Below are 26909 nucleotides of genomic sequence, written 5' to 3' on the forward strand. Positions count from 1 at the left end.
GCCTGGGCTCCCTTCAACATGTGATAATGAATTTGCTCTTTGACCTCCCAGAGGCCCTGATCCCCAGGGAGCTGGACAGGTGATGCTCTCTTCCCCGTGTAGACAACAGTGCAGGGGGAAGGGCTACAGCTGTGGGGCCTTGGGTGCCTAGACAAGCCTCACATTTCAGTAGCTCGCAGTCTGCAGCTGCAAATGGAAGAGACCTGCCCCCTCCTGTGGCCTGTGGCGTCCAAGTTCCCCTTCTGATTGGCCAAGGCTGTCGCTGTCACCCACTGGCTTCCTGTTGGGGCTTCCGCGGTTGCTCCCCACATTCGCGGCGCTTCCTTCCCTGACTGAGGCACTTGGACCCGGGCTCTGCGCTGGCGGACGCGGACATGGTGCCCCTGCTGCTGCTGCCCCTGCTTTGGGGGGGTGAGTGGGCCGAGGGAGGAGGGGCGGCAAGGGTGGGGGAGGGGCTGGAGCTTCAGCGGAGCCTCTGTGTCCCCCAGGGTCCCTGCAGGAGGACTGGGGGTACCGGCTCCTAGTGCAGGAATCAGTGACGGTGCAGGCGTGCCTGGATGTCTACGTGCCCTGCTCTTTTTCCTACCCTTGGAGTTCGTGGTACCCCTATGAAGAACCCTTCGTCTATTGGTTCCGGGAAGGGGACAACGTATCCCGCAGTGATCCTGTGGCCACAAACAACCCAGGTAGACAAGTGAAGCCAGAGACCCAGGGCCGATTCCACCTCCTCCGGGACCGCAGGAAAAAGAACTGCTCCCTGAACATCAGAGATGCCAGGATGAGCGACACAGGAGTCTACGTCTTCCAAGTGGAGAGAGGTGATAGGAAATACAGCTACAGAGATAAGAAGCTGAATTTGCAGGTGACAGGTATGGCAGGGGCCCAGGAGAGGACCCTGGGACGTGGAGACTCCCGTATTAGAACAGGAACAGGACACAGGACCACTCCCTGCTCCAGGTCTTGGGGTTTAGGGGTTCAGAAGAGACACAGGACCTGGGGTGAGACGTGGCTCTGAAGCACTGGTCCCTCTCAGGGTCACATTCTGGGCCCCCACCCCCCTGGGGCCCAGGCATCTCCCTCTCTTCTCGTCAGCCCCAACAGAGAAACCTGACATCCATTTTCTGGAGGCTCTGGAGTCCGGCCGCCCCACAAACCTGACTTGCCACTTGTCACTAGTCTGTGATGGGGGAAGAGTTTTCTCATTCTCCTGGGCGGGGGATGCCCTTGATGCCATGGACCCAGAGACCCTCCACTCCTCGGTGCTCACCTTCACCCCGAGGCCCCAGGACCACGGCACCAACCTCACCTGTCGAGTGGAACTCCAAGGAGATCAAGTGACCATGGAGAGAACCATCCGACTCAATGTGTCATGTGAGTTTGGAGGGGGGCTGGGTCCCTGAGGGCAGTCGGCTGTGTGTGTGTGTGTGTGTGTGTGTGTGTGTGTAGAGGGCAGGGATAGAACGAGGGCCAGCTCACTCTTTTATGGATCTGCGCCTTGGGAGCCGAGGTGGGGAGAGGCCATGAGGACAGCCATGCCCCCTTCCTGGTTTCCTTCCTTGGGTGCTGGGTCAGTTTCCATCCCACTGCTCAGCTCTGAAGCAAGGCCATATCTTTCCATCCTAGATGCTCCGTGGAACCTCAGTATCAACCTCTGCTTCAGAAATGTCACAGGTAGGAAAGGACCTCTCTTCTCCAGGGCTGGGTCCAGCTCCTGGGACCACCTCCAAGCAGAGAGGGTGGGATTAGGGCTTGAATGCCGTCACATATGGGAAGAGCAAGGATAAAAATCACCACCCTCTCCCCCACCTCCCAGGCGCTAGTCCACACACAGATTCAATACACATATACACATACACACACACACATATATACATGCACGTACACACATCCACATCCACATCTCTACACATCCACACAGATGCATACAGAAATGCACAGACGCACATGCACCTACACACGCATGGACACACACATACAGGCCACACACACACGCACCACACACATACGCACTCACACACTCTGTTCAAAGCCCGTTTCACTTCACCATGGTTGTGCTCTGTGGTTTTCCTCCACAGAACCGCCTGCGTCCCATTTCCTGGTGCCTTCACTGAAGCAGTTTCCCAAGGCTTGAGGCTCTCTGTGCTCTTTCCACCAAACAGCCCAGGCATGTCCCATTGAGACACTGAGCTTCCCCTGAAGATACAAGGCCCAGACACGTTGTGTCAACCTCCTTAGGGTGTGAGGGTCCAGCCTTGGAACCCACACCGAAGCAAGCTAGCGGGCCAGGGGAGGAGAGGGAGAGGCCAACTAGATCCTAGGAAGGCGGGAGGGATGAGACCTCAGCCTTCCCCAGCTCTCACTGCACTTTCCCCCAAAGCCCTCAAGGCTCTACAAAACAGCTCATCCCTTCTCATCTCGGAGAGCCAGGCTCTGCAGCTGCTCTGTGTGGCTGACAGCAACCCCCCTGCCCAGCTGAGCTGGTTCCGGACGTCCCCAGCCCTGAACGCGACCCGCATCTCCAGCACCAAGATCCTGGAGCTGCCAGGCTTAGGCGCTGCAGAAAGAGAATTCACCTGCAGAGCTCAGAACCCTCTGGGCTCTCAGAATACGTCTCTGAGCCTCTCGGTGGTCTGTGAGTGCGGGGACCCCTGGGGGCAGGACACCTGGGCCCAGGTGAGGGGAGGGGCACCGCTGACACTCCTCCCTCTGTACAGACCCCCCGCAGCTGCTGGGACCCTCCTGCTCCCAGGAGGAGGAGGGTCTGCACTGCGACTGTTCCTCCCGAGCCCAGCCGGCCCCCTCCCTGCGCTGGCGGCTGGGGGAGGGGCTGCTGGAGGGGAATTTCAGCAAAGCCTCCTTCAAGGTCACCTTCAGCTCAGCTGGGCCCTGGGCCAACAGCTCCCTGAGCCTCCGCGAGGGGCTCAGCTCTGGCCTCCGACTCAGCTGCGAGGCCCAGAACGTCCACGGGGCCCAGAGCGCCACTGTCCTGCTGCTGCCAGGTTAGGGGACCTGTTGAGGGCAGAGGCTTAGGGGGAAAGGAGTTAAGGTCCTAGAAGATGATGCTTGGAGGGAGAGGGGCTGGGGCCTGGACAGAAGGTGGTTGCTAGGACAGGGTGCCCCATCTCAGACCTGAAGGGGTTCTCCAGCAAGTTCTGCAAGGAGGTGGGAAGGCAAGAGACTGAATCTTGGGAGTGAGCTCATCTCACAGCCCTCTCCTCTGCAGGGAAACCGGCATCCCTGACCGGAGTGGTTGGTGGGGCCCTTGCAGGTGCCGGTGCCATGGCCCTGCTGTCACTGTGCTTGTGTGTTATCTTCTTTTGCATGTAAGCCTGTGTTCTTGGGGAGGTGCACAGGGGGGTGTGTGTGGTAGGCAGTCCAGAGAACGGTCATTTAACCCCAGAAAGGCAGCGCTGAGTAGACTAGATCCAGAGGGGGTCTTTTTTTTTTTTTTGCGGGGTTGGGGGGGAATAGGTAACAGCCTTCGTGAGATAGAATTCCCATACGTTTAAGGTGTACAATTTATTGGCTTTCAGTCTATTCAGAGTCGTGCGTCCATCACCATGATTTTGATAGAACTTTTTCATTAGCCCCTGAAATGAAACCAAAAGGAAACACACACCCCTTGTCATCCCATCTGATCCGTCCCCTGCCCTAGACAACCACGAATCTGAGTCCGTCTAGAGTTGTCTATTCCGGACATTGTGGAATCATAAAATATGTGGTCCCTTGTGACTGACCCCTTTTGCTTAGCGTGATGATTTCAAGGTTCGTGCACGTTGTGGCATGTGTCGGTACTTTGTTCCTTTTTATTTCCGAATAATGTTCCCTGGTATGAATGGAGCACGTTTCTACCCATCTGCTCATCCACTGATGGACATTTGGGTTGCTTCCACTTTTTGGCTATCATTTGCCAATAATAATAACATTCACGTACAAGTTTTCATGTGTAAGCGGGGTCTTTAGGGATGGAAATTCAGTCTTGGCCAAGGTCCTGGTCATCCAGGAGGATGAAGCACTCACTTGCCCGTCAGGAAGGCCTCCGAGTCCGGTTCCAGGGTCCGGATGCCTGAGTTGTCTTACCAGGGAGTGAGGGCAGCCTGCTTGTCTTTGCCCGAGCCGGCCTTCTGCAGTTTCTTCTCTTCTCTTCCACTGGTTTCTTCTCCTAGAGTGAAAGCCCGCAGAAAGCAGGCAGCCGGGAGACCAGAGGGTGTGGATGGTGAAGACCCCGTCATGGGTACCATCGCCTGGGTGAGTGATGTGGGCGTCTTCTCCTGCAGTGGGAGCCCTGGGCGTGTCCACTCAGTGGGTCCAGACTGAGTTCCTCAGTATTTCCTGCTCCTCCCTGGTCCCCCGGGCAGACACCTGGGCATTGACTCCCCTTCTGTTCTTCCCCTCCATCCCCCAGACGCAATGGCGCTCTGCTGACCACTGAGCCAACCTCACCTCTTTGCCAGATACAGCCTTCCAGAACCATCTCCCCCAAACCAGTACTTTCCAGCCCTTCTGGAGTTTCAAAGCTGTTGTTTGCTACCATTGCTTAGAGAATCAAGTCCTAATCCTTGGTCTGATATACGAAGTCCTTCCTGAGGTCTCCCCTGATGGCCGCTCCAGCCACTGGTCCTGCCCTAGGGTCCAGCTACACTGGCCTTCTCACTGTCTCCATAGCAATCTATTACCTGATGACTCGGAGCCTTTGAATGTACAGTTCCTTCTACCTGAAATGCCCTTCCTTCCTCATTTCGACCAGACCACCTCGCCTCCTCCTTCTAGCTCCAATATCAACATCTCTTACTCTGGGAAACCTTTGTCCTCTCCCTCCCTGTCAATGCCCATCCCTCCCTTCTCTATATCCCCAGAGCTCTGTGTCCACCCCTGTACTGAGGGTCACATCACACAACATCACTATATTTACCTGTCTCCACCCTCTCATCGTATTTGTAAAGTCCTTGAGAGGGCAGGGGTTGTAATTTTCTCTCACTGTCCCTGTCCAGCATGACCCCCCTTCTCTTTTTTAAAATTGGGTTCGCGTTGCCCTAAGTGGAGTTATCCAAAATGCTTTGCTCGTGACCGAGCTATTATCACTGGAACATGCAGTGTTCGCTTTGTTTTTCATAATATGATAAGCAAATGTAAACCTCCCGTCCAACCTAAGACTTCAAACATTGATGATGACTTTTATCTACCCATGTTGCTCCCTGATCCATCCTCAGTAACCACTGCTCTGAATCTCTTTTTTTTTAATTTATTTATTTAATTTATTTATTATTTTTGGCTGCGTTGGGTCTTCGTTGATGCACGCGGGCTTTCTCTAGTTGTGGCGAGCGGGGGCTACTCTTCGTTGCGCTGCGCGGGCTTCTCATTGCAGTGGCTTCTCTTGTTGCGGAGCATGGGCTCTAGGTGCGCGGGCTTCAGTAGTTGTGGCACGCGGGCTTAGTTGCTCCGCGGCATGTGGGATCCTCCCGGACCAGGGCTCGAACCCGTGTCCCCTGCATCGGCAGGCGGGTTCTCAACCACTGCGCCACCAGATAAAACCCCTGGCAGGAGTTCTTTAGACCCAACCAGGTTGTCAATTACTTGCTGCGCAGTCTTAATTTGGATGTTTGGTGGTTGTCTGCGTGCATCTTTTCAAGTCCGAAGAGATAGAGCAATAGGAGAATGAGAAAGACTGAGGGGGAAAAGCCTTGGCCTCAGTGCGCTTCTTCACGGCCAGAGAACTGGTCCCTGGCAGACCCTGCAGGCGACGTCAGCTGCCCCTTAACGGACTACTTGAATCTACGTGGCTCAGGGTAAGTCCCAGCCACCCTTCAGAGGGGAGCCATAGCCCAGTAGGCGGATCGAGATTATGGCCTTGGAGGCCCCGCATTGGGTGCCAGGAAAGATGTTGCAGGAAAGAGAGTGGGGTGCGAGAGGATGGTCACATCCCAAGTCATGTCTGCGTCCCTGGGATGGCCGCCCAGTGTGGGTTCTTGGCTTTGCGCAGGCAAGGATTCAAGAGCAAGACAAAGTGAAAGAAGGTTTATTCAGGGAGATACACACTCCATAGAGTGTGGGCCATCTTGGAAGGCAAGAGGCCGATGCTATCTTTTTTAAAGTGCATTTTCTGATTGCTCATTGCTGGTATGCAGAATGAAAAAAAAAAGTTTTTTCAAAACATATGAGGTTGTTTTTGTAATTAAAAAAAATCACAGGGGCTTCCCTGGTGGCGCAGTGGTTGAGAATCTGCCTGCCGATGCAGGGGACACGGGTTCGAGCCCTGGTCTGGGAAGATCCCACATGCCGCGGAGGAACTAGGCCTGTGAGCCACAACTACTGAGCCTGCGCGTCTGGAGCCTGTGCTCCGCAACAAGAGAGGCTGCAATAGTGAGAGGCCTGCGCACCATGATGAAGAGTGGCCCCCGCTCGCCGCAACTAGAGAAAGCCCTCACACAGAAACGAAGACCCAACATAGCCAAAAATAAATTAATTAATTAATTTAAAAAAATCACAAATTGGTCTTGGGTGCCATTTAGAATCGTGTTGCATTGGTAGCTGGAAAATTCTTAGATCTTATCCATAAGCCTGCTGAACCATTCCTTTTCAGAGATAAAGATACCATCTGAAAAATTTGTAATATTCTTGTTTTTAACGGTCGTGGCTTGCTGAATCAAAGCAGCTGAATTTGATGCACATGTAATGTCGTTTCCTTCAAGAATCAGCTGGTCCTTTCGGGCTTCAGGTACTGAAGAAGAAACGCCTAGCCTCCTGCAACCCCTGCAGGTGTATTTTTCTTCTGAGAGGTTTCAGATTTCAACAAATGACTCACTCCCCTGAATAAATGATGGGGAAGTGAGCGCACCAAGACTGCCTCGTGTGGTAATGGAAGTCCGTGTGACACTTCAGATCGTGGGCAGGTTGTTTGAACAGTAGTCAATTTCTTTTCATTTCCCCACCATTTGTCCACACAGAGCTGCTCCTTTTACTTTTTTTTTTTTTTTTGCGGTACGTGGGCCTCTCACCGTTGTGGCCTCTCCCGTTGCGGAGCGCAGGCTCAGCGGCCATGGCTCATGGGCCTAGCCGTTCCACGGCATGTGGGATCTTCCCGGACCGGGGCACGAACCCGTGTCCCCTGCATCGGCAGGCGGACTCTCAACCACTGCACCACCAGGGAAGCCCTCTTTCACTATGTTTTTAAGCTGGATACTTAGCTTATTAATATATAGCACATTTCTTTCATTATAAAAGTATTTTTGGATAAATTTCTCTCAGAATATGACTTTAATTTCATTCCACACATTTTGAAATGTGTTATTTTAATATCATTCAGTTCTAAATATTGCTAAAACCCTATTGTGATTTCTTTTTGGAATCTTAAATTATTGGGGATTTAAAAAAAATTCCAAATGTATGGGGATCTTAAAACGTCTTTCCATCCTTAAATTCTAAATACATTGAGTTTTTTCTCAGAGTGCATGGTTTTTATGATACCTATTTTTTAAATTTGTTGAGACTTGATCTGTGGCCTGGTATGTGATGAATGTTTGTAAATATTTCCTATATGCTTCAGAAAAAAAATATTTCCTATTTCATAAATTCCAGGTAAGATCAGTAGGCCAGTGTGTTAACTGTATTGTTCAAATCCAAATCCATATCTTTCCTAATAGGTCTTCCTGACCTGTCAATATTTGAAATCTTATATTATGATAGTTTACTTGTCAATTTTTCCCTGGAGTTCTATCAAATGTATTTCTTATAATTGATGTATTTTTAAATTAAAACTGTATATTTTAGAAGTATTGTATCTTAGTGAATTGAACATTTTATCACATTTAATCACATGTAGTGATTGTCTTTGTGCCTACTGATACTTTTTGTTTTAAAGTCTATTTGGTTAGATCTTAAAACAGATACACCAATTTGTCATTGGTCAGTTAGAAAGGATAATATTTCTCCATCCTTTCCTCTCCCCACCCCCTTCCAACATTTTACTTATGCTTTGGCAGTGATTCTTTTAAATAGTATATAACCAGGTTTTAAAAACTCCAATTTCACATCCCCTGTTGAGTTCACTCTTTTTGGATTTATTGTGGTTATTGATACATGTGGATTTCTTTGTACCATTTTACCTTTCCCTTCTGTTTGGTTCCATTTTTTTTCAATATTTCATTTTCTCCTTTCTTATTTAAACATTTAATATCTCTGTCTTACACCTAACAGAAAGAACTCGAGTGCTTTCATATCTATTGGTTTCCACTCTGTCCACCTTCTACTGTAATGTTGGTTCTTTTTCTAGATCTCCAGTTTTCATTCTGGGTAATTATGAACACACTTAACATTTTTCCGTTCTCTGGTCTTCTTAAAAAAATATATACAGGTACACATTTTACTGAGGTGTTTGAGCACCTTTGTATCCTATATTTCTTGCGTGTGGCTTCTTAGTTTTGTTATTTTTATTTGAATTCTTTTTATTTGAATTCTTCCTCCCAACATGTTCTCATTTGGGTTTTCCTGTATTAAGACTTGTGTCTGAAAATATTTTTATGCCCCTACAGTTGAATGTCATTTGGCAGGATATTGATTCCAGGATCAAGGTGATTTCGCTTCAATGCTTTGAACACTTTATTCATTGTTTCTTGTACCCAGTATCGCTGTTAGAAATCTTAGGGCTCGCACATTGGTAGGTAATCCACTCATTCTCCCTGGAAAGGTTTATACGTTTCTCCTTGGTTTTGATATTTTTAAGAATACTCTATTTGGATGTGGGCTTTTCCTTTTTTTTTTTCCTTGTGTCTGTGGGGTCCTTTGAGCTGAAGTGGTTCATTTTTTCTTTAATTCTGGCAATTTTATCTCCACTATTTTTGTCCAAATATTTCTTCTTCTTTTAATTTCCTTTTTATCTCATTTGGGGACTGTTGGGATTTCCCTGGCGGTCCAGTGGTTAAGACTCCATGCTTCCAATGCAGGGGCGGAGGGTTGGATCCCTGGTTGGGGAACTAAGATCCCACATGCCGTGTGGCGTGGCCAAAAAAAAAAAAAAAAAAAAAGCATATCATTTGGGGACTATTATAATCTGAGTTGAGATCTTCTATTTCTGTCCTCTATCTATTGTAACTTTTCTTTTCTTTTTTTAAAAAATATTTATTTATTTTGGCTGTGCCAGGCTCTAGTTGCAGCATGCATGCGGGATCTAGTTCCCCGAAGAGGGATTGAACCCTGGCCCCCTGAATTGGGAGTGCAGAGTCTTACCTACTGGACCACCAGGGAAGTCCCAACTATTCTTTTCATATGTTGTGTGCTTCATCCTTCCCTACTTCCTTCCAGGGGAGACGTCAAAGGCCCTTCCAGCTCACTGACGTGTCTTCAACTGTATTCATTCTATTCTTCATTCCGCCATTGGGTTCTTCCTGTTCTACTTTTCAGACATAATATTTCCACTTTTTACAGAACTGCATACACATTTCCTTTTCACATAATTTACGTGATTACGTGACTTCTTGTTTTACATTTTATGTACATAATTTCTGATGTATATAATTTCCATTTTTTCCTCGCAGTTTTGAGATATATTTGACATACAGCACTGTATAAGTTTAAGGTGTACAGAATAATGATTTGACTTACATATATCATGAAATGATTAGCACAGTACGTTTAGCAAACATCCATCATCTCATATAGATAGAAAATTTTTTCCTTGTGATGAGAACTCAGGATTTACTCACTTAATAACTTTCGTATGTAACATAGAGCAGTGTCAATTATAATTATCCTGTTGTACATTTCTAGTACTTATGTATCTTATAACTGGAAGTTTGTACCTTTTGACCACCGTCATCTAATTCCCCCTCCCCCAGTCTCCCGCCTCTGATCACCACAAATCGGATCTCTTTTTCTATGAGTTTTCTTGTTTGCTCATTATTGAAGTATAATTGACCTACAACACTATGTTGGTTCCTGTTACACAACACAGTGATTCGCTATTTCTGTATGTTTCAAAATGATCACCATGATGTCTAGTTACAATATGTCACCATACAAAGATATTGCAGAGTTATTGACTGATGTACCTAATTTCTTATTCTCACTTTCACAATGGTAATATCATCACTCACTTCTCTTAGTGCATTTAGCGTGCTTAGTTTAAACCCTGGATCAAAGTGTTCTAATACTTGTGCTTTGGAGGTACAGGAAGTTCCCAGGTTCCGTTGGCTTGTTTTCCTTCCGGGACATTTACACTCCACGGGTGTCCAGTTCTGTGAGCTGGGAGGGCATATTCCCCTGGCGATGTTAGTTACTCAGTCTGGAGTATTGATTGGGTGAAGGTGAAAGGCAGATGATAGTCTGTGTCGGCTCAAAGGAGCAACGGGGACCAGCCCCAGGGTGGAGCTCCCCCAGGCACCAAAACCACTGCCCATCATTCCCACTTCCTGTCCCCCCAAGAAAGCAGCTTAAGTCGCCCCTTTGCCTTCTGACCCTCAGAGAGAAGGAGCTTTGGGCAGGGACTCTTCGTGGATTTTGATCCACTGGACTCTGGAGTTTGGAAAGGAGAAAATGATGACAAGAATCCCAGAGGCCAGTGAGGCTCCATCTCTGCTCTCCTTCTCTTCACTCCAGGGAAGCTACGGTGCTGATGCAGCACTTACCTCTGGCCACCTGCATATCACCGTCCTGTCCAACGCTGTCTAAATTCTGCAGGCAATGATTGTCCCAAGGCAAGAGTAGCAGAGAGAAAGGAGCAGAATTCAAGCACATTTGAGGGGAAACATCCTCTTATCAACAAGGCAGATTCCCCAGCCCTGGGCTGCAGCACATCGCCTCCCCGACCCCATTTGTTCACATTAGCCTTTACTTCCCCCTAGGGACTTCAGTGTGATCAACTGATTATCAAGCAATCGACTAATTGATTTATAAAATTTTGTCATCCTGTAGTTCTATCTGTACTTCTTTGCTGGATCTTGGTGAATAGAGCCAGTGGCATGTGTGAATTCACTATCTTGACAGAACTGTGACAGAGAGCTTTGTTTTCCCCATTATTTTACTCTCAACCTTTCTGTAACTTTCATACTGTGGGCAGAATAGTAAAGCGATGAGCTTCATAGTCTCTGGAGTTCAACTTCCTGTGTTCAAGTCCTCGATCCAACCACTTCCAAGCTGTGTGACCTTGGACAAGTTAGTTAACCTCTCTGTTTCTTTATTTTCTCTTCTGGAAATAAGACTGTGGATATGGCGGTAACTGTTTCATTGGGTTGTTACAAGAAATGCTTAGAAATGTGCCTAGGTCATGGGGAAATTGCTTACAACCGTTACCTAATGTTACTATTCCCCCCTCTAATAAGGAACTGCATGAAGGCAGGTATTTTGGGCTGTTTCAGTTCCTCTTATGTCCTCATTTGCAAGAATGGCACCTAACTCATAGCCAGCACTCGGCAAAGAGGTATTGAATGAAAGAATGCACATATCACTTTCTCCTGTTTATTCATCTGAGCTGCATGTTGCCTTATGATGACCAATTTAATCCCTTCTTAATACATGGTAAGGCTATTATTAATGGACGCACATCCTTATTTCTCCCTCTTTGGCTGCAGTAGCGTCAATACACCTAGCTGCTTTGTCATTTCATTTTACCTTGCTCATGTCTAATACGGGCAGCTCTGTCTGGATATTCTATTTTTTTTGCTGAGGTCATAAAACCATTTGTTCCTAACCTGGAACTCTTTTTTTTTCTTTCTGAGCTACTTTTGAAGGCTAATGTTGCTTTCAACACTCTCTTCTATAGCATGATGATGTAGGGGTGTGGGTAGACTTGAGAGAGAAAAGGGAATGGCTTACCAGTGTCTGGGTACCATCTTTGCTGGGAGACTTGGGGGTCCTGCTTTATTTTCATTTTTGTTTTATGGAGCCCAGGCCCAGGATCCAGAATTGCCATCTCTTTTTAAAAATTATTTATTTATGGCTGTGTTGGGTCTTCGTTGCTGCGTGCAGGCTTTCTCTAGTTGTGGAGAGCAGGGGCTACTCTTCATTGCAGTGTGTGGGCTTCTCATTGCAGTGGCTTCTCTTGTTGCAGAGCACAGGCTCTAGGCATGCAGGCTTCAGTAGTTGTGGCACGCGGGCTCAGTAGTTACGGCACCCGGGCTCAGTAGTTGTGTTTCGCAGGCTCTAGAGCACAGACTCAGTAGTTGTGGCACACGGGCTTAGTTGCTCCATGGCATGTGAGATCTTCCTGAACCAGGGCTCGAACCCATGTCCCTTGTATTGGCAGGTGGATTCTTAACCACTGCACCACCAGGGAAACCAGAATTGCCATCTCTTTTCTGGTTTCTGCATAAGCTATCTCACAGTACACCACGAAGTTAGAAATTTGCTTTGTTTCCTTGTCTCTAATCCAGTGCTCCTAGCAGACTAAGCTGCCTGAGGTCAGGGTCCATGTCTGTTTTCTCACACAGTCCACCTGGCCCCTCGCCCAGGACTTGGCACGGGAGACACTGTCAGTAACACAGCAGACCTGGGTTTGAGTCCTGGCTCTGCCATTTACTATATGAGTGACCTTGGGCAAGTTACTTTACCTCTCCCCACCTCAGTTTTCCTACCTGTAAAATGGGGATAATGAGAGTATCATTCATACTGCGGCTTTCTGTGAAGGTTAAATATGATTCGTAAGCCCTTGATGTGGCCTAATCAGTCTTAGTATTACAAAACTGTAAATGAATGAGTGAATATTTGAGTTCATAGGAAACACGTGTGGAATGAGAAGATGAATGAATAAATGTCCCTTCAGGCCGACTTTCCCTTGGAGGGGAAAGTGCCTGCCTTACTCCTTCTCTGACTCCCTTTTCTCCCCTTTACTCAGGGTTCCAGGCAAAAGCCCTGGCCAGACGGCCCCCCAGACCAGACGTCGTCCCCTGCAGAGGATGCCCCGCCTTCAGGGGAGCAACAGGAGCTCCATTACGCCTCCCTCAGCTTTCGCGGGATGAAGTCTCGCGAGCCTTTGGACCAGGAGGCCACCAGCACCACCGAGTACTCAGAGATCAAGACAAGCTAATGAGGACTCGCCCAGAGCTTGGTCCTGGCTGGAGGAATCACAGCCTCTGTGGGGAAAAGGAGAAGTCAGGGACTAGTTGATGAAGCCTTTGTGGCAGTATTAGCATTAACTACTGTATGAGTGTCCCCAGGTAGAGCAGAAGGAAGACAGGTGATAGGATTAGAGACTTGGGCTCAATCAAATGCTGGTTCCAGCACTTCCTGAGGCATCGTTAGCAAGCAATTCACTTTATCTCTGTGTCTCAGTTTTCCGTCTGTAAATCAGAGATCATGTGTCTCACCTCAAAGCTGTGTGAGAATTAAAGAAAGAACACATCAAAATCAACCAACAGAGGTCCCGTCATGTGGCGTGCGCTGAGTGTCTGCTGGTTTCTCTTCCTTGAAGAGAAAGGTCCTCCTGGCAAGTTCTCCTGAGGCTGGGGGTGACTAGTGTTGACCTCAGACATTTCTCCAGCAAACATGGGTTTATCCGGCGTTAGCTGAGCGTGGCAACTTGGGGTCTGCAGCCGTTATGAGCCACGGGCAAGTTCTGACACAGCAAGGGAAGGAGACCGCTTTTATAGAGGGGCGAAGGAAGTCGGGGGCTAGAGTAAACAGAGTCCCTGGCTTTTCATTGGCAGAGTCCTTGCCAGGCAAGGAGAGCAGTCTTTCTTCTTCCTGTTGGGCTCGACTCATCGCGGGCAGTGAGAGGTCTGCCTCTGGTCTCCTGACTCTATCAAACTGAGGCTTCATTTTATTCATTTTGTACACCAGGCACAGAGGACAGGGTGGCAACTTGTTGATGTCATTCTCCTTCCCAGAACTCTTCAAAGCCTCCCCAGGGAAAGATCAGCCCCTCAGCCTGACATTCGGTTCATAATCTTTATCTCCTTGCCTCACTTTTTTTTTTTTTTTTTTGCGGTACGCGGGCCTCTCACCATTGTGGCCTCTCCGTTGAGGAGCACAGGCTCCGGACGCGCAGGCTCAGCAGCCATGGCTCACGGGCCTAGCCGCTCCGCGGCATGTGGGATCTTCCCGGACCGGGACACGAACCCGTGTCCCCTGCCTCGGCAGGCGGACTCCCAACCACTGCGCCACGAGAGAAGCCCCTTGCCTCACTTTTATCTGTCAATCCTTGCAGCACATTTCCATCTCCTGACCTCCAGTCCCTTCCCTATCTCATTTATGGACCCTAAAGGGATCTTCCCAACAGCCAGAGGGCTGACCCTTACTCTCCTGCACAAACCTGTTTGTGGCTTCCTGGTCTTAGTACATTGCAAGCATCTGTCCCAGCATTTAAAGTCCTTCACGGGGACTTCCCTGGTAGCACAGTGGTTAAGAATCCACCCACCAATGCAGGGGACACAGGTTCGATCCCTGGTCTTGGAAGATCCCACATGCTGCGGAGCAACTAAGCCTGTGCACCACAACTACTTAGCCTGTGCTCTAGAGCCCAAGAGCCACAACTACTGAGCCCGCGTGCCACAACTACTGAAGCCTGTGCGCCTAGAGCCTGTGCTCCGCAACAAGAGAAGCCACCACAATGAGAAGCCCGCTCACCACAACAAAGAGTAGCCCCCGCTCGTCGCATCTAGAGAAAGCCCGCGTGCAGCAACGAAGACCCAACGCAGCCAAATAAATTAAATAAATAAATTTATATATAAAAAAGACCAATTACCTTCCAAAGAAGAGCAGTTTGACTTACTTATCAAGTAGCACCATGGAGAGCAGAAGAAAGCAAATACTGTCTTGAAATATAATTTTATAACCTATACTCTGTAAAGATGATTCAAAAATGAGGAAGCAGTACAATTTAGAACAAATACACGAGAGGTTCTCTACCGGTAGAATAACAATAGAAGATAGTTTAAAAATTCCTGACAGTAGGGATTTCCCCAGAGGTCCAGTGGTTAAGACTCTGCCTGCCAATGCAGGGGGCATGGGTTCAATCCCTGGTCAGGGAACTAAGACCCCACATGCTGTGGGGTGCGACCAAAAACTTAAAAAGATTTCCTGACAATAACAACAGCTAAGTCCAAAGCTGGGGGAGGGGGGAGGCAAGTGGAGTTTACATTTCCTAATATCTGCAGATTATCCAGGAGGAGATAGAGGTTTTCATTTACTTTAGTAGGTTAATTATGCATGCAGGAATTTTATGGTAATGACGACAAGAATAGAATCAGAATGTATGACTTACAAACTAGAAGTCTTTAAAAGTATCCTATAAGAACGTAGTAAATCAAAAGAAGACAAGAATGGAGAGATAAAATAATGTGAAATTGGTGGCACATATAGAAGATAAAATGTAACGTGGGGTACCTACATTGACGATACTGGATAAATGCTTCCGTTAAAAACAGAGCGTCAGCCTGGATTCTTATTCCAAGTGTATGCTCTTTACAATATATGCGTCTAAATTATAAGGATAGAGAAGGTCAAATGTAAAAGCAGACAAAATTAGATACTATGACAACATTAATTAAAAAAGAAAGCCTTCCGAAGCCCCTCCGACTTAGGTGCCCTGCTGGCCTGAGGCTCAGGACCTTGTTGTGTCTGTGGACTGGGGTCCTTGACGGAGTTGGGGTTTTCCTGAACTCGGTGCCCAGCTATGATCCAGAACCATGGACAGCGTCAACCGTTCAGCTAGGACCTCCCCGGGGTCTGGCAGGGTGGTTGGAGTGCCCCCTGGGGGCAGATCCCTGACCTGTCTCAATTGCAGAGGAAAGAGGGCTGGAGGAATGGGAGTCGTGACATTCTGTCCCTCAGGACAGAGGTGCTCATCAGGGGACAGCCAACTCCTCAGTCTCCCCTGAAAACCTCCTCATCCTAGGGAAGAGGGGACTTAGCTTCAGAGACACAATGCATTTCTCACAGTTCTTTGCCCCTCGGGGCTGACTCTACCCCCTGCAGAAAATCTTCCCTGTGTCAGATTCCTCCCCTTTCTCCCCTCACTTTCCAGTAGGTTGCTAGTTTGTTCTTGTTTTTAATCCCTTTCTCATACTGTCATGGAACTCTGGATGACGGAGAACGTGGTTTATGACCATTTTCTAAGCCTGGTGCTCTGCCACGTCCTGATTCAGCTCAAATAAAGGAATCAGAAGTCTGGTTTAGCTGATGGGTCACAGAAATAAATTCTAAGTTTTCCTTATTCTCCATGAACGGTAAATTTTCAGATTGGGGAGAGGATCTTGTGGCCTCAGTGGAACACAGCATGGAGAGAGTTATCATGAAGTGCAGAGGAAGCCAGGCGAGGTCTGGAAAAAGTAATAGTGTGGTAAGGACAGGAAGCTTCGATAGATACCATAAGGAGGGCAGACTTTCTGAGGCTGGAGGGCTTGTACAGAAGTTAGAACTCATTCTGCAGGTGTGAGTGCGGGGCTCATGGGAAACCTGGGAATGGACTGAGAGCCACATGCAAATCCAGTGGCTTTCTAAACTGAAATTGACACCAGAAACCTGCACATCACGCCCAGTTCTGGGTCTGGACCCAGCACCCCAGCTCTGTTTCAGCCTCTGACCAGAAGGAGCCCCTTGCAGGTGAGTTTGAGGTCAGCCATCCCTTGTTGAAGCTTCTTGTGTGATCAGGCCTGGGCTAAGAGCCAGGACTGAGAAGATTCTGTTTCAGGTAGGTCCTGTGCCCCCCACACTCCCCTGCTCTGAGAGAATTTGAGGAGAGCAGCGAGAGACCACAGTCCATCCATTTTCTGAAGGGGATGGAGATGGACACTTGGGGGAGGCAACATGAGTGGAGAGTTGGATGGAAGGAACCACCTTGACAGGTTATCATCAGACCTGGGATAAGAAGAGCTCAGCCTTTACTTCCCTGGTCATCACTGGGGAGAAGGGGAGCTCCTGAAAGAGGGAGGAGTGGGGGCAGTCCAGTCCAGAAAGAGTCTCTGGATGACTGCTGCTTCTGAAGCTGCCCTTGATCTCCAGATAGAAGGAACTGATCTGGTGGTGTCAGTCATCCCAGACTTGCCCCATCCAAGTCCAAGCTGCTGCCACTTCCCTGGCTGTGAGTGTGCAGGGTAAGTGGTCTGCAACACGTGACTCTATGCAGGGTCCTTGGTCTCCACTTTGGGGTACAACTTGGAGAAGCACAAAGGGTAGGAGCTGCAGGTATAAGGATTGGGGACACTGTGTAGGACAAAGTGCTTCTTCATGCTCTGACCTTCTCTCATCCTGAAATTTCTAGGTTTACTCTAAAAGAGTCTACATCTTCTGATTTATGGAAGGGGCCAACATAGACCACGATCCTCCTATGCCCACAAACAGACCAGGTCAAAAGCTGCAAGGGACGATCAAGGACCGTGGGCCTTTTCCATCTCTTTGAGAACCTCCTCCTATGACTGCTCTGTGAGCAACAGAGATGCCAGGATGGGGGCAAGCAGGACACTGGGAGATGGCGTGAGGTTCATCCCAGTGTCATACTTTTCTGAGCTCCTGTTCTCTCTGTCCCGCCCCAGTGTTGACCCAGACACCTGACATCTATATCCTGGGGACCCTGGAATCTGGGCACAAGAGAATCCTGACGGGGTAGGGCCCCCAACAACTGGCAAGGGGTGTCTCTGAGTCCCCCCAACACACACCTTATGGTCGTGAAGATGCAGACGCTCTGCATCCTTGCACCTTCTCCACCACAAAATGCTCAGGTGGACTCAGATCCACTTCATGGCTGCTGGTTCTGGGAAGGAGACGGCCTCACCTAGATGGGAGGAATCAGGGAGGCTTCTGGGAGTCCCCTGGAGGATGTGAGCCAGAAGATGGGAAAGGAGGGCACTCCTGACAAGGGACCAGCCCAGCAAAGCTCGGAGGTGGGACCGAGGACACCAAGTCTCCCCAGGGGTCAGGCAAGAGGTTTCTGAGCCTCACACCTGTCTGGACTGGCAGGGAGGCAACCCTGCAACCCAGAGCCCCCTGGTGGCCAAACTTTAATACGAACAACCAAGTCGGACACCATTACCAAATACTCACAACAGTGCTTCGCTAGGAGGCTTTGATTCCATTTTCAGTGGAGGAAATGGAAGACCAGAGAGGTTAAGTCACTGACCCAGGCTCACCCAGCTTTGCCTCTAGAATCTGAGGTCTGGGGAGCTCACCCAGCGGCTCCCCACCCATCACACAGAGATTGACGGTAAGGACTAAATCCACTGTCTTGAGGAGCCCTAGGCAGCCCTGGGTGTAAGCCCCTAGTTGGGGCTCCAGCGAGGTGACCTCAGGCTAGTTGGCCTCAGGCTGTAACAGGGAAGAGTCAATTCTGACTACGTGTGGGATCTGTTTCTTTTACTTTAACCTTTGCTTTCCGCCCCTTTTGTTCACTGAAAGGATACTATCTATACATAATGGCCTGCCTCGGGGAACCCTGCCCCTCTGCCGGAATGTTAAACCAAAGTGCCTTTGTTCAGGGAAACATCCGGACCCTGTCCACCTGTGAATGGCTGCAAGAAAGAAGAAATTAACACACCCCCTCCCCGAGGCTGGCCATTCCAGGAGATATTTGCAAAACTTATGGCCTTTTTACTTTATTTCCTCATCTTCTCGCCCTCTCTGTGCTGTAAAAGAAACTGGCAACCAAACCCCGAATAAAGTCGTATTCCTTGCCTCAACACTTCCTCTCCGATTTATTGGCCTGTGGTGCGGGGAGCAGAGCGAGCTTGGCCTCGGTAACAAGGCTACAGCCAATGAGATCATGCTGGGGATGAAATGAGACGGCCTGCCCTGTGTACAGCGCTCACACAGAAGCATCACGATTGCTGTAACTGACGTGCCCATCACGTTACATGGTTTTGCTTATCCCACTGCAGGCAAACATGAAACATGAGGCACACAGTAGGCGCTCAAGAAGGGTTAGGACTATCTGAGCACGCCCAGGGCCCCACAGAGGTACAGGCAAGAGGCCCCCTAATTCCCACTCGCTCAGGAATGCAAAGTTGTACAGTTCTCTCCTCTCTGAGGCCCAGGGGTCCCCCAGACACCCAGGAGTCCTCCGCAGCCCCAGGAGCCCAGAGCCCCAGCTTCTGCAGGACCACAGGTAAGGGGTTCCTACCCCTTCCCAACCTCACACCGAAGCCCGGGCTAAGGTAACTCGGGTTCCTTCACAGTGTCATTTACAGGCGGCCCCGCACTCCCACATCGTCGGATCCCAGCGGAGAACTGGAGTCTCTAGAAGCCGGGGATGGGCTCCGAAGTCGGGGGTCCGGACGGCTGTGGCTCCCGCGGCGACCCCTCCTCGTCCAGCCCCCGGCGGCCCTTGCCGATGGCCAGGCGGGGCCGGCCGCGGTTCAGGCCTTCCAGGAGGGCGCAGGCCTGGCAGAGCGCGCGGCTGGCCAGCGCCCCGCAGCGGGAGCAGGCGCCGGGGGGCGGGGGCCGCGCAGCCGGGGCCAGCGCCAGGCGCTCGGCCGAGTGCACGAGGTCCAGCACCGCCGACGGCCGCGCCGCCTCCAGCAGCTTGAGCAGGTCGCGCGCGTGGCCGCGGAAGGCCTCGGGCGCGTACACGCACTCCTCGGAGAAGTAGTCCAGGCGGCGGAAGTGCGCGTACAGCACCACCTCCTTCTGCGAGGCCAGCTGCAGCGGGCGGCAGCGCGGCAGGGCGCCCCCCTCGCCCGGAGAGCCCAGGCCCCCGCCGCGCGCCAGCCGGCCCGCGTCGCCCCGCAGGAAGTTCATGAGCACCGTCTCCGCCATGTCGTCGGCGTTGTGTCCTGGGGGAGAGACGCGAGCCGGTGAGGAGGGGGCGCGGGGGCCGGCGGGTCCGCGGGAGCCGGCGGGTCCGCGGGAGGAGACCCCGCGGTACCGTGGGGCGGCCGGGGGAGGCTGCGGGTGAACCCCGCGAGAAAGGAGAGGGGAACACACCAGGCTCCCGTGGAGCAACTTGGGATGCCCTCATTTGCCCCCCTCTTATTGCAAACCAGGCTCTGTGGTCGGTGCCCTTTCAGGTAGTGAGTAACACTGCTTTACGCTGCAGATATAATTTCAGTCAAGTGAAGTGTACTTCAGACCGCACAGACATCAAAATGGCATTTGATGGAGATGCTCAAGTGGGCTGTTGACACAAGTGCCTCTGGGAATGCAGATTATGGTATTTAGAAGGACCAGGGAGAAAGTAAGTGCATAGTTACACAACAGTCACCATAAATTTGCAGCTGAATCTCTGCTTATTCTGCAACTTGTCACCTTATACTTGAGTCTATAGTAAAACACCGGTCTTACGGCTTCTTAAGTCGGCCATACTTTCCCTCCTCAGGGCCTTTGCATAAGCTGTTTCCTCTGCTCAGAACCTCTCCCACCCCCGTTTTGTCCTTCACCTAGTTACCCACTCGGCTTCAGGTCTCCGCTCACTCAGGAAACGCTTCCTTAATCCCCACGTTTCTCCCTTCACTAGGTCCTCCTGTGTCATTTTCCTTAGTGGCACAGGAAATAATTATAATCAGGTTATAATTACATATGTGAGAAACGGACAGGAGCAGAGACTGTGTTGTGCATCATCATAACGGCAAACATTTATATGTTTACCGTTTCTCAGTGTCTTGTCTAAGTGCGTCATACGTAATTCCCATAATTCATCCAATTCCCAGTAACTCTACGACCTAGATAGTATTAATATCCCTATTATATAAAAGAGGAAACCAAGGTTAGGTAGTTTGTTCTAGGCTATATAGCTTGCATCTGGCACACAATAAATGGTCAACAATTATTTGTTTAAGTAATGATTGGTACAGAGAAAGTGTTATCAAAGAGGAGAAGCGAATAGAGAAAAGGACACAGTTGCGTTCAGACTAGATGCTTCTGATGGGAGATGCCCCTTCATACCCCTCCTTTTGTGACAAGGGACACAATGTCATAAAAAAAAAGTGCAGAGAACCACAGCCCTAGCCCCTAGAGAGTACCCTACCACCCCTCTATTTGCCAGCGTGTGTGTACAAAGATGATGGCAGTGACTCAAAAGCTTACCATGCCCAATCTAAGGACATGCACATACTATGAACCTTCAGTGTGCATGCACAGCCCCTCCTCCTTTTTTAGCGTCTCCAATTAGGATACACGCAGTCTCCTTTACGACCTCTGGGGCATGCGCCTCAGTGGACTTACAGTGTCTGCCCCTCGCCCGCGCATGCGCCCGTTCCTCCCACCGCGCCCCTCTGTGCCGCGCCTGCGCTCACCCGTCACGACGTGCGTGGCTCCCACGCGGCGCGCCCCTTCCTCTAGCGCCCGGCGTCGCAGCACCCCGCAGAAGGTGCAACAGGAGCGGCTGCGGCCGGAGCCGGCCGTGCTGCGGGCCACGGCGTCCATCGTCCAGCCCCCGAAGAGCTCTGCGTAGGCCACGACGGTGAGCGGGAGCTCCCAGCGTGCTGCTTGCCGCCGCACGGCCGCCAGCGCCGCGTCCCGGTAGCCGCCGATGCCCTCGTCCACGGCCACGAGGTGCAGCGAGATGCCCAGGCGCGGGGCCAGCTCGCGCAGCACGTGCGCCAGCACAGTGGAGTCCTTGCCGCCCGAGGCGCCCACGGCCACCACAGCGCCGGGCGGCAGCAGGCGGCCCGCGACCACCGTGTGCAGCACCTCGGCCTCGAAGGCGGCACAGAAGCAGGTGGTGCACAGCGCCTGGCCCGAGCGCGGACGGCGGAGGGCGGCTCGCGCCTTGTGGCAGGAGGCGCACTGCGGGGCGGGCATCGCGGGGTCCTGGCGAGGCGGGAGGGTTGGCTTCTCCTGGATGGGTGGAGAGGGGAGGCGGGTTACACGTGGATTCCAGATTAAGGGGTCGTTGCCTCCCGGCAGAATGCCTAAATAGTGCCCAGAGTAAACCCATTGTCTGGAACAGTCTTCCCTCAGCGCTGTGCAGGCCTGGCACCTTCAAGTCTCAGTTTAAGCTTTCATTCATTTGTTCAACAGATATCCACTCAGTGCCTCCAAAGTGCCCAACATTGGTTAGGCACTGGGGACACAGCAGGGAGTAAAACAGGAAGGGTTGCAGGCACTAAGTTCTAGTGGAGGGGCCGACCCAAAATAGTTTTCAGATATAAATAGGTTACCCTCTGAGCTCAGACCAGAAGGAAGAGAAGGAGTTAGGCATTAGATCAAGGTGGTAAGAATTTTCCGGATAGAGTTAATACCAAATGCAAAGGACCTGAAAGGGCAGGTCCTGTCTGTGTTCTTTTGGGTGGAAGGTGTGTGGGTGGTTCAAGACTGGAGAGGGTCGGGGGCTTGGAGATTGGCAGGGTGAGGAGCTTGGACTTTATTCTGACTGAAACAGGAACCGTTGGATGGTTTTAAGCTGTATAGTCACAGGATCTAATTTCTATTTTAACAGGATCCCTTGGGCTGCGTGTGAATAGAGGGGTGGAGAGTGGCAAGGACAGACATGGGCAGACCGGTGAGGAGGCTCCTGCAGTGATCCAGGTAAGCAACAGTGGTAGCTCGGAGCAGAGTGGAGACAGTGGAATTGGAGAGAAGTGGTCACATTCTGGATCGCTTCCGGAGACAGAGTAGATGGGACTCTGCCAAGTCTTGGGGGACGGCAGTGGATGAAACAGAGGACTCAGGACAACTCCAACTTTTGTTTTGACTTGAGCACTTGTAAGGGTAGCGGGACCATTTAGTAAAGAGGTGGTGGGGGTTAGGGAAGACTGGGGAAATATTGTAAGAGGAGTAAGCTTATGGCAAAGAATCTGGAATTTCTTTTGGGCATGGCAAGATTTGAGGTCTTTTGCTCTGCAAGTCTTTCCAGAACTCTGGCCTGGGTCTGGCGCCTCCTCTGGGCTTCCACGGCCGTCTGACTCTCACCGAAGGCCAGCCCTGACCACTCTAAGGTTGTAATCAGGACAGAAGAGGGTGCGCTCCTACCGCACCCAGCTTGGGCGGTGGGAACAAGGAGTCAGACCCGGCCGGCAGAGTCCAAAGCGGGTCAGCAGGGACACCAGAGGCTTAGGGCACTCCCGCGTGGAGGGCCGGCGGTAGACCGGCTTTGGGGGGATCACGGAGGGGAGTGCCATCTCCCGAGGGATGCCTACCGAATGCGTGGGAGAGAAATATGGAGACCATCAACTCCTCCACGGCAGCACGACCAAGGGCCGAGATCGACCCGCCGCGGGAGGAGGCACTCACCTGAGTAGAGCCCGCGCCGGACGGTCCAGGCTCAGAGAAAACGCGGAAGCAGGTAAGATAACTACGACTCCCAGAAAGCTTTGGGTCAACCCGCGAATGACTCCCAGGTGCCCGTGCGGCGGTTCGGCCTGGAGCGCTTACGGCTCTCGGACAAGCTGGGCCTACAACTCCCGGCGATCCTCGCGGTGTTGTCTTTCGTTCCCGCCTACGGTTCCCAGAGTGCTCCATGCCAGTGCGGCTCGATTTCCGAGTGCGCCTGCGCAGGAGCTGGTGAGGCGTGTGATTTGGGTGCTGACCTGCGCTGCGCGCTGTGGTTTATTCCACAGATGTATGTTTTTTAGATTTTCTGCTCTTGTGGGAGCATGGTGGAGTTTGTGGTGGGGGTGGAGAGGCGTCAGGGCGGGGTACGAAGGGGATAGGGGTGCGAAAGGGAGAGGTAGCGAGGGCGGTGGACCGGTTTCAAGGATCGGAGATACAGTTTGGGTTCTTGCGCGCGCCCCCACTGACGTGAGAGCGGGTGTGCGCCCCGGCTGAGGACCGCCGTCGTGCGCGCTGGGGGCGTTATGCTTGCGCGGAGCCGAAAAGTAGTGGTTTGCGGTTCTCTACGCGGGTTCGGGGCATAAACGCGGTGAGCAGACATGCGCGCACCTGGCTCAGGAGCCAGTGCTCACGCCTCCTGCCTGGTGGAGTTGAAGGCAGAACTCGGGATGGAGGGCACGTGAGACCCGTAAGACGGAGGGTTCCCCGGGGAACAAGTCCCCCCAAACCAAAAAACGGAGCACCTTCCCAAGAGTCTACCGGAGCCCTGATTCCCAGGTCCAAGCCCTCAGCCCCCTAATTGCCGCCTCTCCTGCATGTTATATTCTGAGATCCTTTTGTCTCTACTCCTGTGAAGCTCTTGAGAGAGTAGTGATGGGGGACATTTGGGTGTCTGGACCTATTTGTTGAAGCCTGGTCATCGGGTTCACTCACTTGTTAATCATTTCCTGAGGCTTTCTGTGTGCCAGGTCCTATTCTCTGGGACACAGGTGTACCAGGCCTGGTTGGGGAGATAAGGACGACACAGTTTGATGTGGAGGTTCCAGATGTCAGGGGCTGCAGGAGCCCAGAGATCACAGGTGCTGCTAACCAGGGCATGGGGGGTGGGGGCCACTTAATAAGGAGTTAGCACGTGCCAGACACCGGTGCTCTGCACTTCCCTTGCACCATCTCAAGTTCCTCGTCTGTAAAATGGAGGTGATAATCATCGTACCTGCCTTACAGAGTGTGTGTGAAAATAAATGAGTTAACAGCAAAGTGTTTATCGACCAAGCCATAAACTTTTATAATTTTCGTCCATTAAAGTCTCATAACCAGGCATGGCTGCCTTTTCGGGGTTGGGGGGGCTAGGCCTAAGTTTTCTTTTAAAGCAAGCCGTGAGTTGGGAATTTCAAAATCTCAGGCAACCTACAGATAAGCTAAGGCAGTTCTCAGTTGGGTGTGAGTTTATCCCCAAGAGAACATTTGGCAATGTCTGGAGACAGTTTTGATTGTGACGACGGGGGTGCAAGGGGAAGGGTGTGACTGGTATCAGGCAGGCAGAGGCCAGGGATGCTGGTAAGCATACTCTGCACAGGATGGCCTCCCACAGCGAAGAATCACCCGGGCCCCGAATAGCAGTCGTGCCGAAGCTGAGAGGCCCTGGCTTAAGTGGCATTCTGCTGTGCCTGGTTTTCTATCCCCAAATTAGTATACATTCAGGTGTTGCTGTGTTGGTTTTAGTCCCTCGCTATGAAAGTTTCTTTATTTGAGTATTTAAGCGGATCTCCACACCACTCACTCACACATATTGAGTGAGAAGTTAGTTTAAAAAAAAAAAAAGGTTCGTCTTAAACTGGGCTTCAGTGAAAAAAAAGAGGATGTGAAAGCCAGCCTGCCCGCGTCACTCCGTGTGCCACTTGCTTAGTTGTGTGACCTTGAGTAGGTGTCTTAACCTTTCTGGGCTTCCTCTGTTCAGGGGATAATAAGAGCAGCTGTTGGAGGAACTAGATGATTTCATATATGTAAAGCGTTCAAGACAGGGCTTGGTGTTTAGCAAGAGCTGTGAAAAGAGTGGAGGGCAGTGTTCTGGTTCCTTATGTCATTCCCCTGGGGCAGCAGTGGTAACATGTTAACTTAGTTTCTAAGGGGAGAGACTGAGTTGGTGTCGACTGCTTGTCAGTTAGAGGGTGAAGATTGAGTCCTTCAGCCTGGTGTTTGTGACCTGGCCCCTGATGACTTTGCAGCCTCATCTCTCACCCCTGCACCTCTGGCAGGTCCCCACCTTTGCTGGAGAAATAACTTTTTCTGCCAGGTGTTTGCACATGCTCCCTCCCCTTCCTGAAGACCTTCCAACCCTCACTCCTCCTCCCCCGCCACACTGATTCCTGTTTCTCCTCCAGGTAGCCACTTGGATGTACTTCCCCCAGGAAGTCCACAGGATCCCTTCTCCCCTGCCTTGGGTTAACAAGCCACCTCTGGGCTCCCACGCCCCTGGTCCCTTACTTTGTCAGAGGCCCTGTCACCTTGGGTTGTGGCTGCCTCTGTTTCAGCATCTCTTTGGGTTGGGTGCTTTTTCTTTCTTTTTTTTTTAAATGTATTAATTAATTTACTTTTGGCCACGTTGGGTCTTCAGGTGCATGGGCTTCTCATTGCAGTGGCTTCTCTTGCTGCGGAGCACAGGCTCTAGGCGCGTGGACTTCAGTAGTTGTGGCTCGGGGTCTCTAGAGCGCAGGCTCGGTAGTTGTGGCGCACGGGCTTAGTTGCTCCGCGGCGTGTGGGATCTTCCCGGACCAGGACTCAAACACGTTTCCCCTGCGTTGGCAGGCGGATTCTTAACCACTGCGCCACCAGGGAAGTCCCGGGTTGGGTGCTTTTTGAGAAGGGTTTGGTTGGATTTGCATCTGGGTCCCTAGCATCACTGGGCAGAAAGCCTGGAACAGAGCAGGCCAGGTATTCAAGGCCCTTCCTGAGCTGCTCCTAGCCTACCTCTCCTTTCTTGTATCCTCCTGTTATCTGCGCCCCAGTGAACACTCAGCTCGGGCAGGAGACTGCTGCTGTCGGATGTGGTGGTTAAGGATGGAGGTTCAGATCCTCGGATGACCAATCTAGTTGTGTAAATGTGGACAAGTTACGTTTCCTCACCTGTAAGATAGAGATGAAATAGTGCAGTCCAGGAGTAGAGCAGTGGTTCTCAACCTGGATGATTTTTGTCCCCCAGGGGACATTTGGCAGGCAGTTTTAGTTGTCACAACTGGGTTGAGGGGGACTGGCATCCGGTAGGTAGAGGCCAGCAATGTTAGTAGATCTCTAATACACAGGACAGCCTCCCCAGCAGAGAGCTAACCTGCCCAGAATGTCAGTAGTGCTGAGGTTGGGAAGAGGTACACGTTGAGTGCTTAGAACAGTGTTTGGGCCACAGTAAGCACTCCGCAGATATTAGCTACCATTACCGTCACTACCTAAATACACCAAGCTCTCTGTTGCCTCCATCTCTCTGCCCAGAATACCCTTCGCCCACTTTGAATGGGGCTTGAATGCCTACTCATCCTTCAGGACCTAACCAGATATTACCTCTTTGGGGAAGCCTTCCATGAACTCTACCACCCGTGTCCCCCTAAGACGCACCCTCAGTTAAGCGGGGACCCCTGGGAGTCACACACATGAGCCTGGACTCAGATTCATGCTCTTTTCTCACACCTGAGTGACTTTGAGCCTCAGTATCCTTTTCTGTGAAATCAAAGGGTGGCTTTGAGGATGAAATGGACCAGCACCAGAGAAGTGTTTGATTCATGTCAGGACTC

General features: G+C 51.0%; 3 protein-coding genes across 3 annotated transcripts in view; 2 read left to right on the forward strand and 1 right to left on the reverse strand.

Annotated features, from left to right (window-relative positions):
- Positions 1 to 335: 335 nt before the first annotated feature.
- LOC309836323 (sialic acid-binding Ig-like lectin 5) lies at positions 336 to 13228 on the forward strand. The gene is made up of 9 exons (XM_082676278.1): positions 336 to 411; positions 489 to 869; positions 1093 to 1371; positions 1624 to 1671; positions 2378 to 2632; positions 2715 to 2999; positions 3224 to 3323; positions 4167 to 4248; positions 12824 to 13228. Exons 1-9 carry the CDS (start codon positions 375 to 377, stop codon positions 13013 to 13015), a joined length of 1659 nt encoding a protein of 552 aa, XP_082532404.1. The 5' UTR covers positions 336 to 374; the 3' UTR covers positions 13016 to 13228.
- A 5372-nt stretch (positions 13229 to 18600) lies between these two features.
- Positions 18601 to 21657, reverse strand: LOC309836325 (cytoplasmic tRNA 2-thiolation protein 1; the record flags this gene model as incomplete). The annotated part of the gene is made up of 2 exons (XM_082676280.1): positions 18601 to 19691; positions 21150 to 21657. 2 exons carry the CDS (start codon positions 21655 to 21657, stop codon positions 19156 to 19158), a joined length of 1044 nt encoding a protein of 347 aa, XP_082532406.1. The 3' UTR covers positions 18601 to 19155.
- Positions 19577 to 26909, forward strand: part of LOC309836324 (sialic acid-binding Ig-like lectin 14) — a 54895-nt gene continuing 47562 nt past the window's right edge. The window contains exons 1-3 of the mRNA XM_082676279.1: positions 19577 to 19712; positions 22295 to 22383; positions 23043 to 23140. The gene's annotated coding sequence lies outside the window, so the exon portion shown is untranslated. The remainder of the gene's footprint in view (positions 19713 to 22294; positions 22384 to 23042; positions 23141 to 26909) is intronic.

Source organism: Grampus griseus (genome assembly GCF_964374135.1).
Source record: "Grampus griseus genome assembly, chromosome: 19".
Classification (NCBI taxonomy): domain Eukaryota; kingdom Metazoa; phylum Chordata; class Mammalia; order Artiodactyla; family Delphinidae; genus Grampus; species Grampus griseus.

Coding starts and splice junctions, on each gene's coding strand:
- LOC309836323 (XM_082676278.1), top strand. CDS start 375: ATGGTGCCCCTGCTGCTGCTGCCCCTGCTTTGGGGGG. Junction 412..488: donor GCTGCCCCTGCTTTGGGGGG/GTGAGTGGGCCG, acceptor TGTGTCCCCCAG/GGTCCCTGCAGGAGGACTGG. Junction 1,672..2,377: donor CTGCTTCAGAAATGTCACAG/GTAGGAAAGGAC, acceptor TTTCCCCCAAAG/CCCTCAAGGCTCTACAAAAC.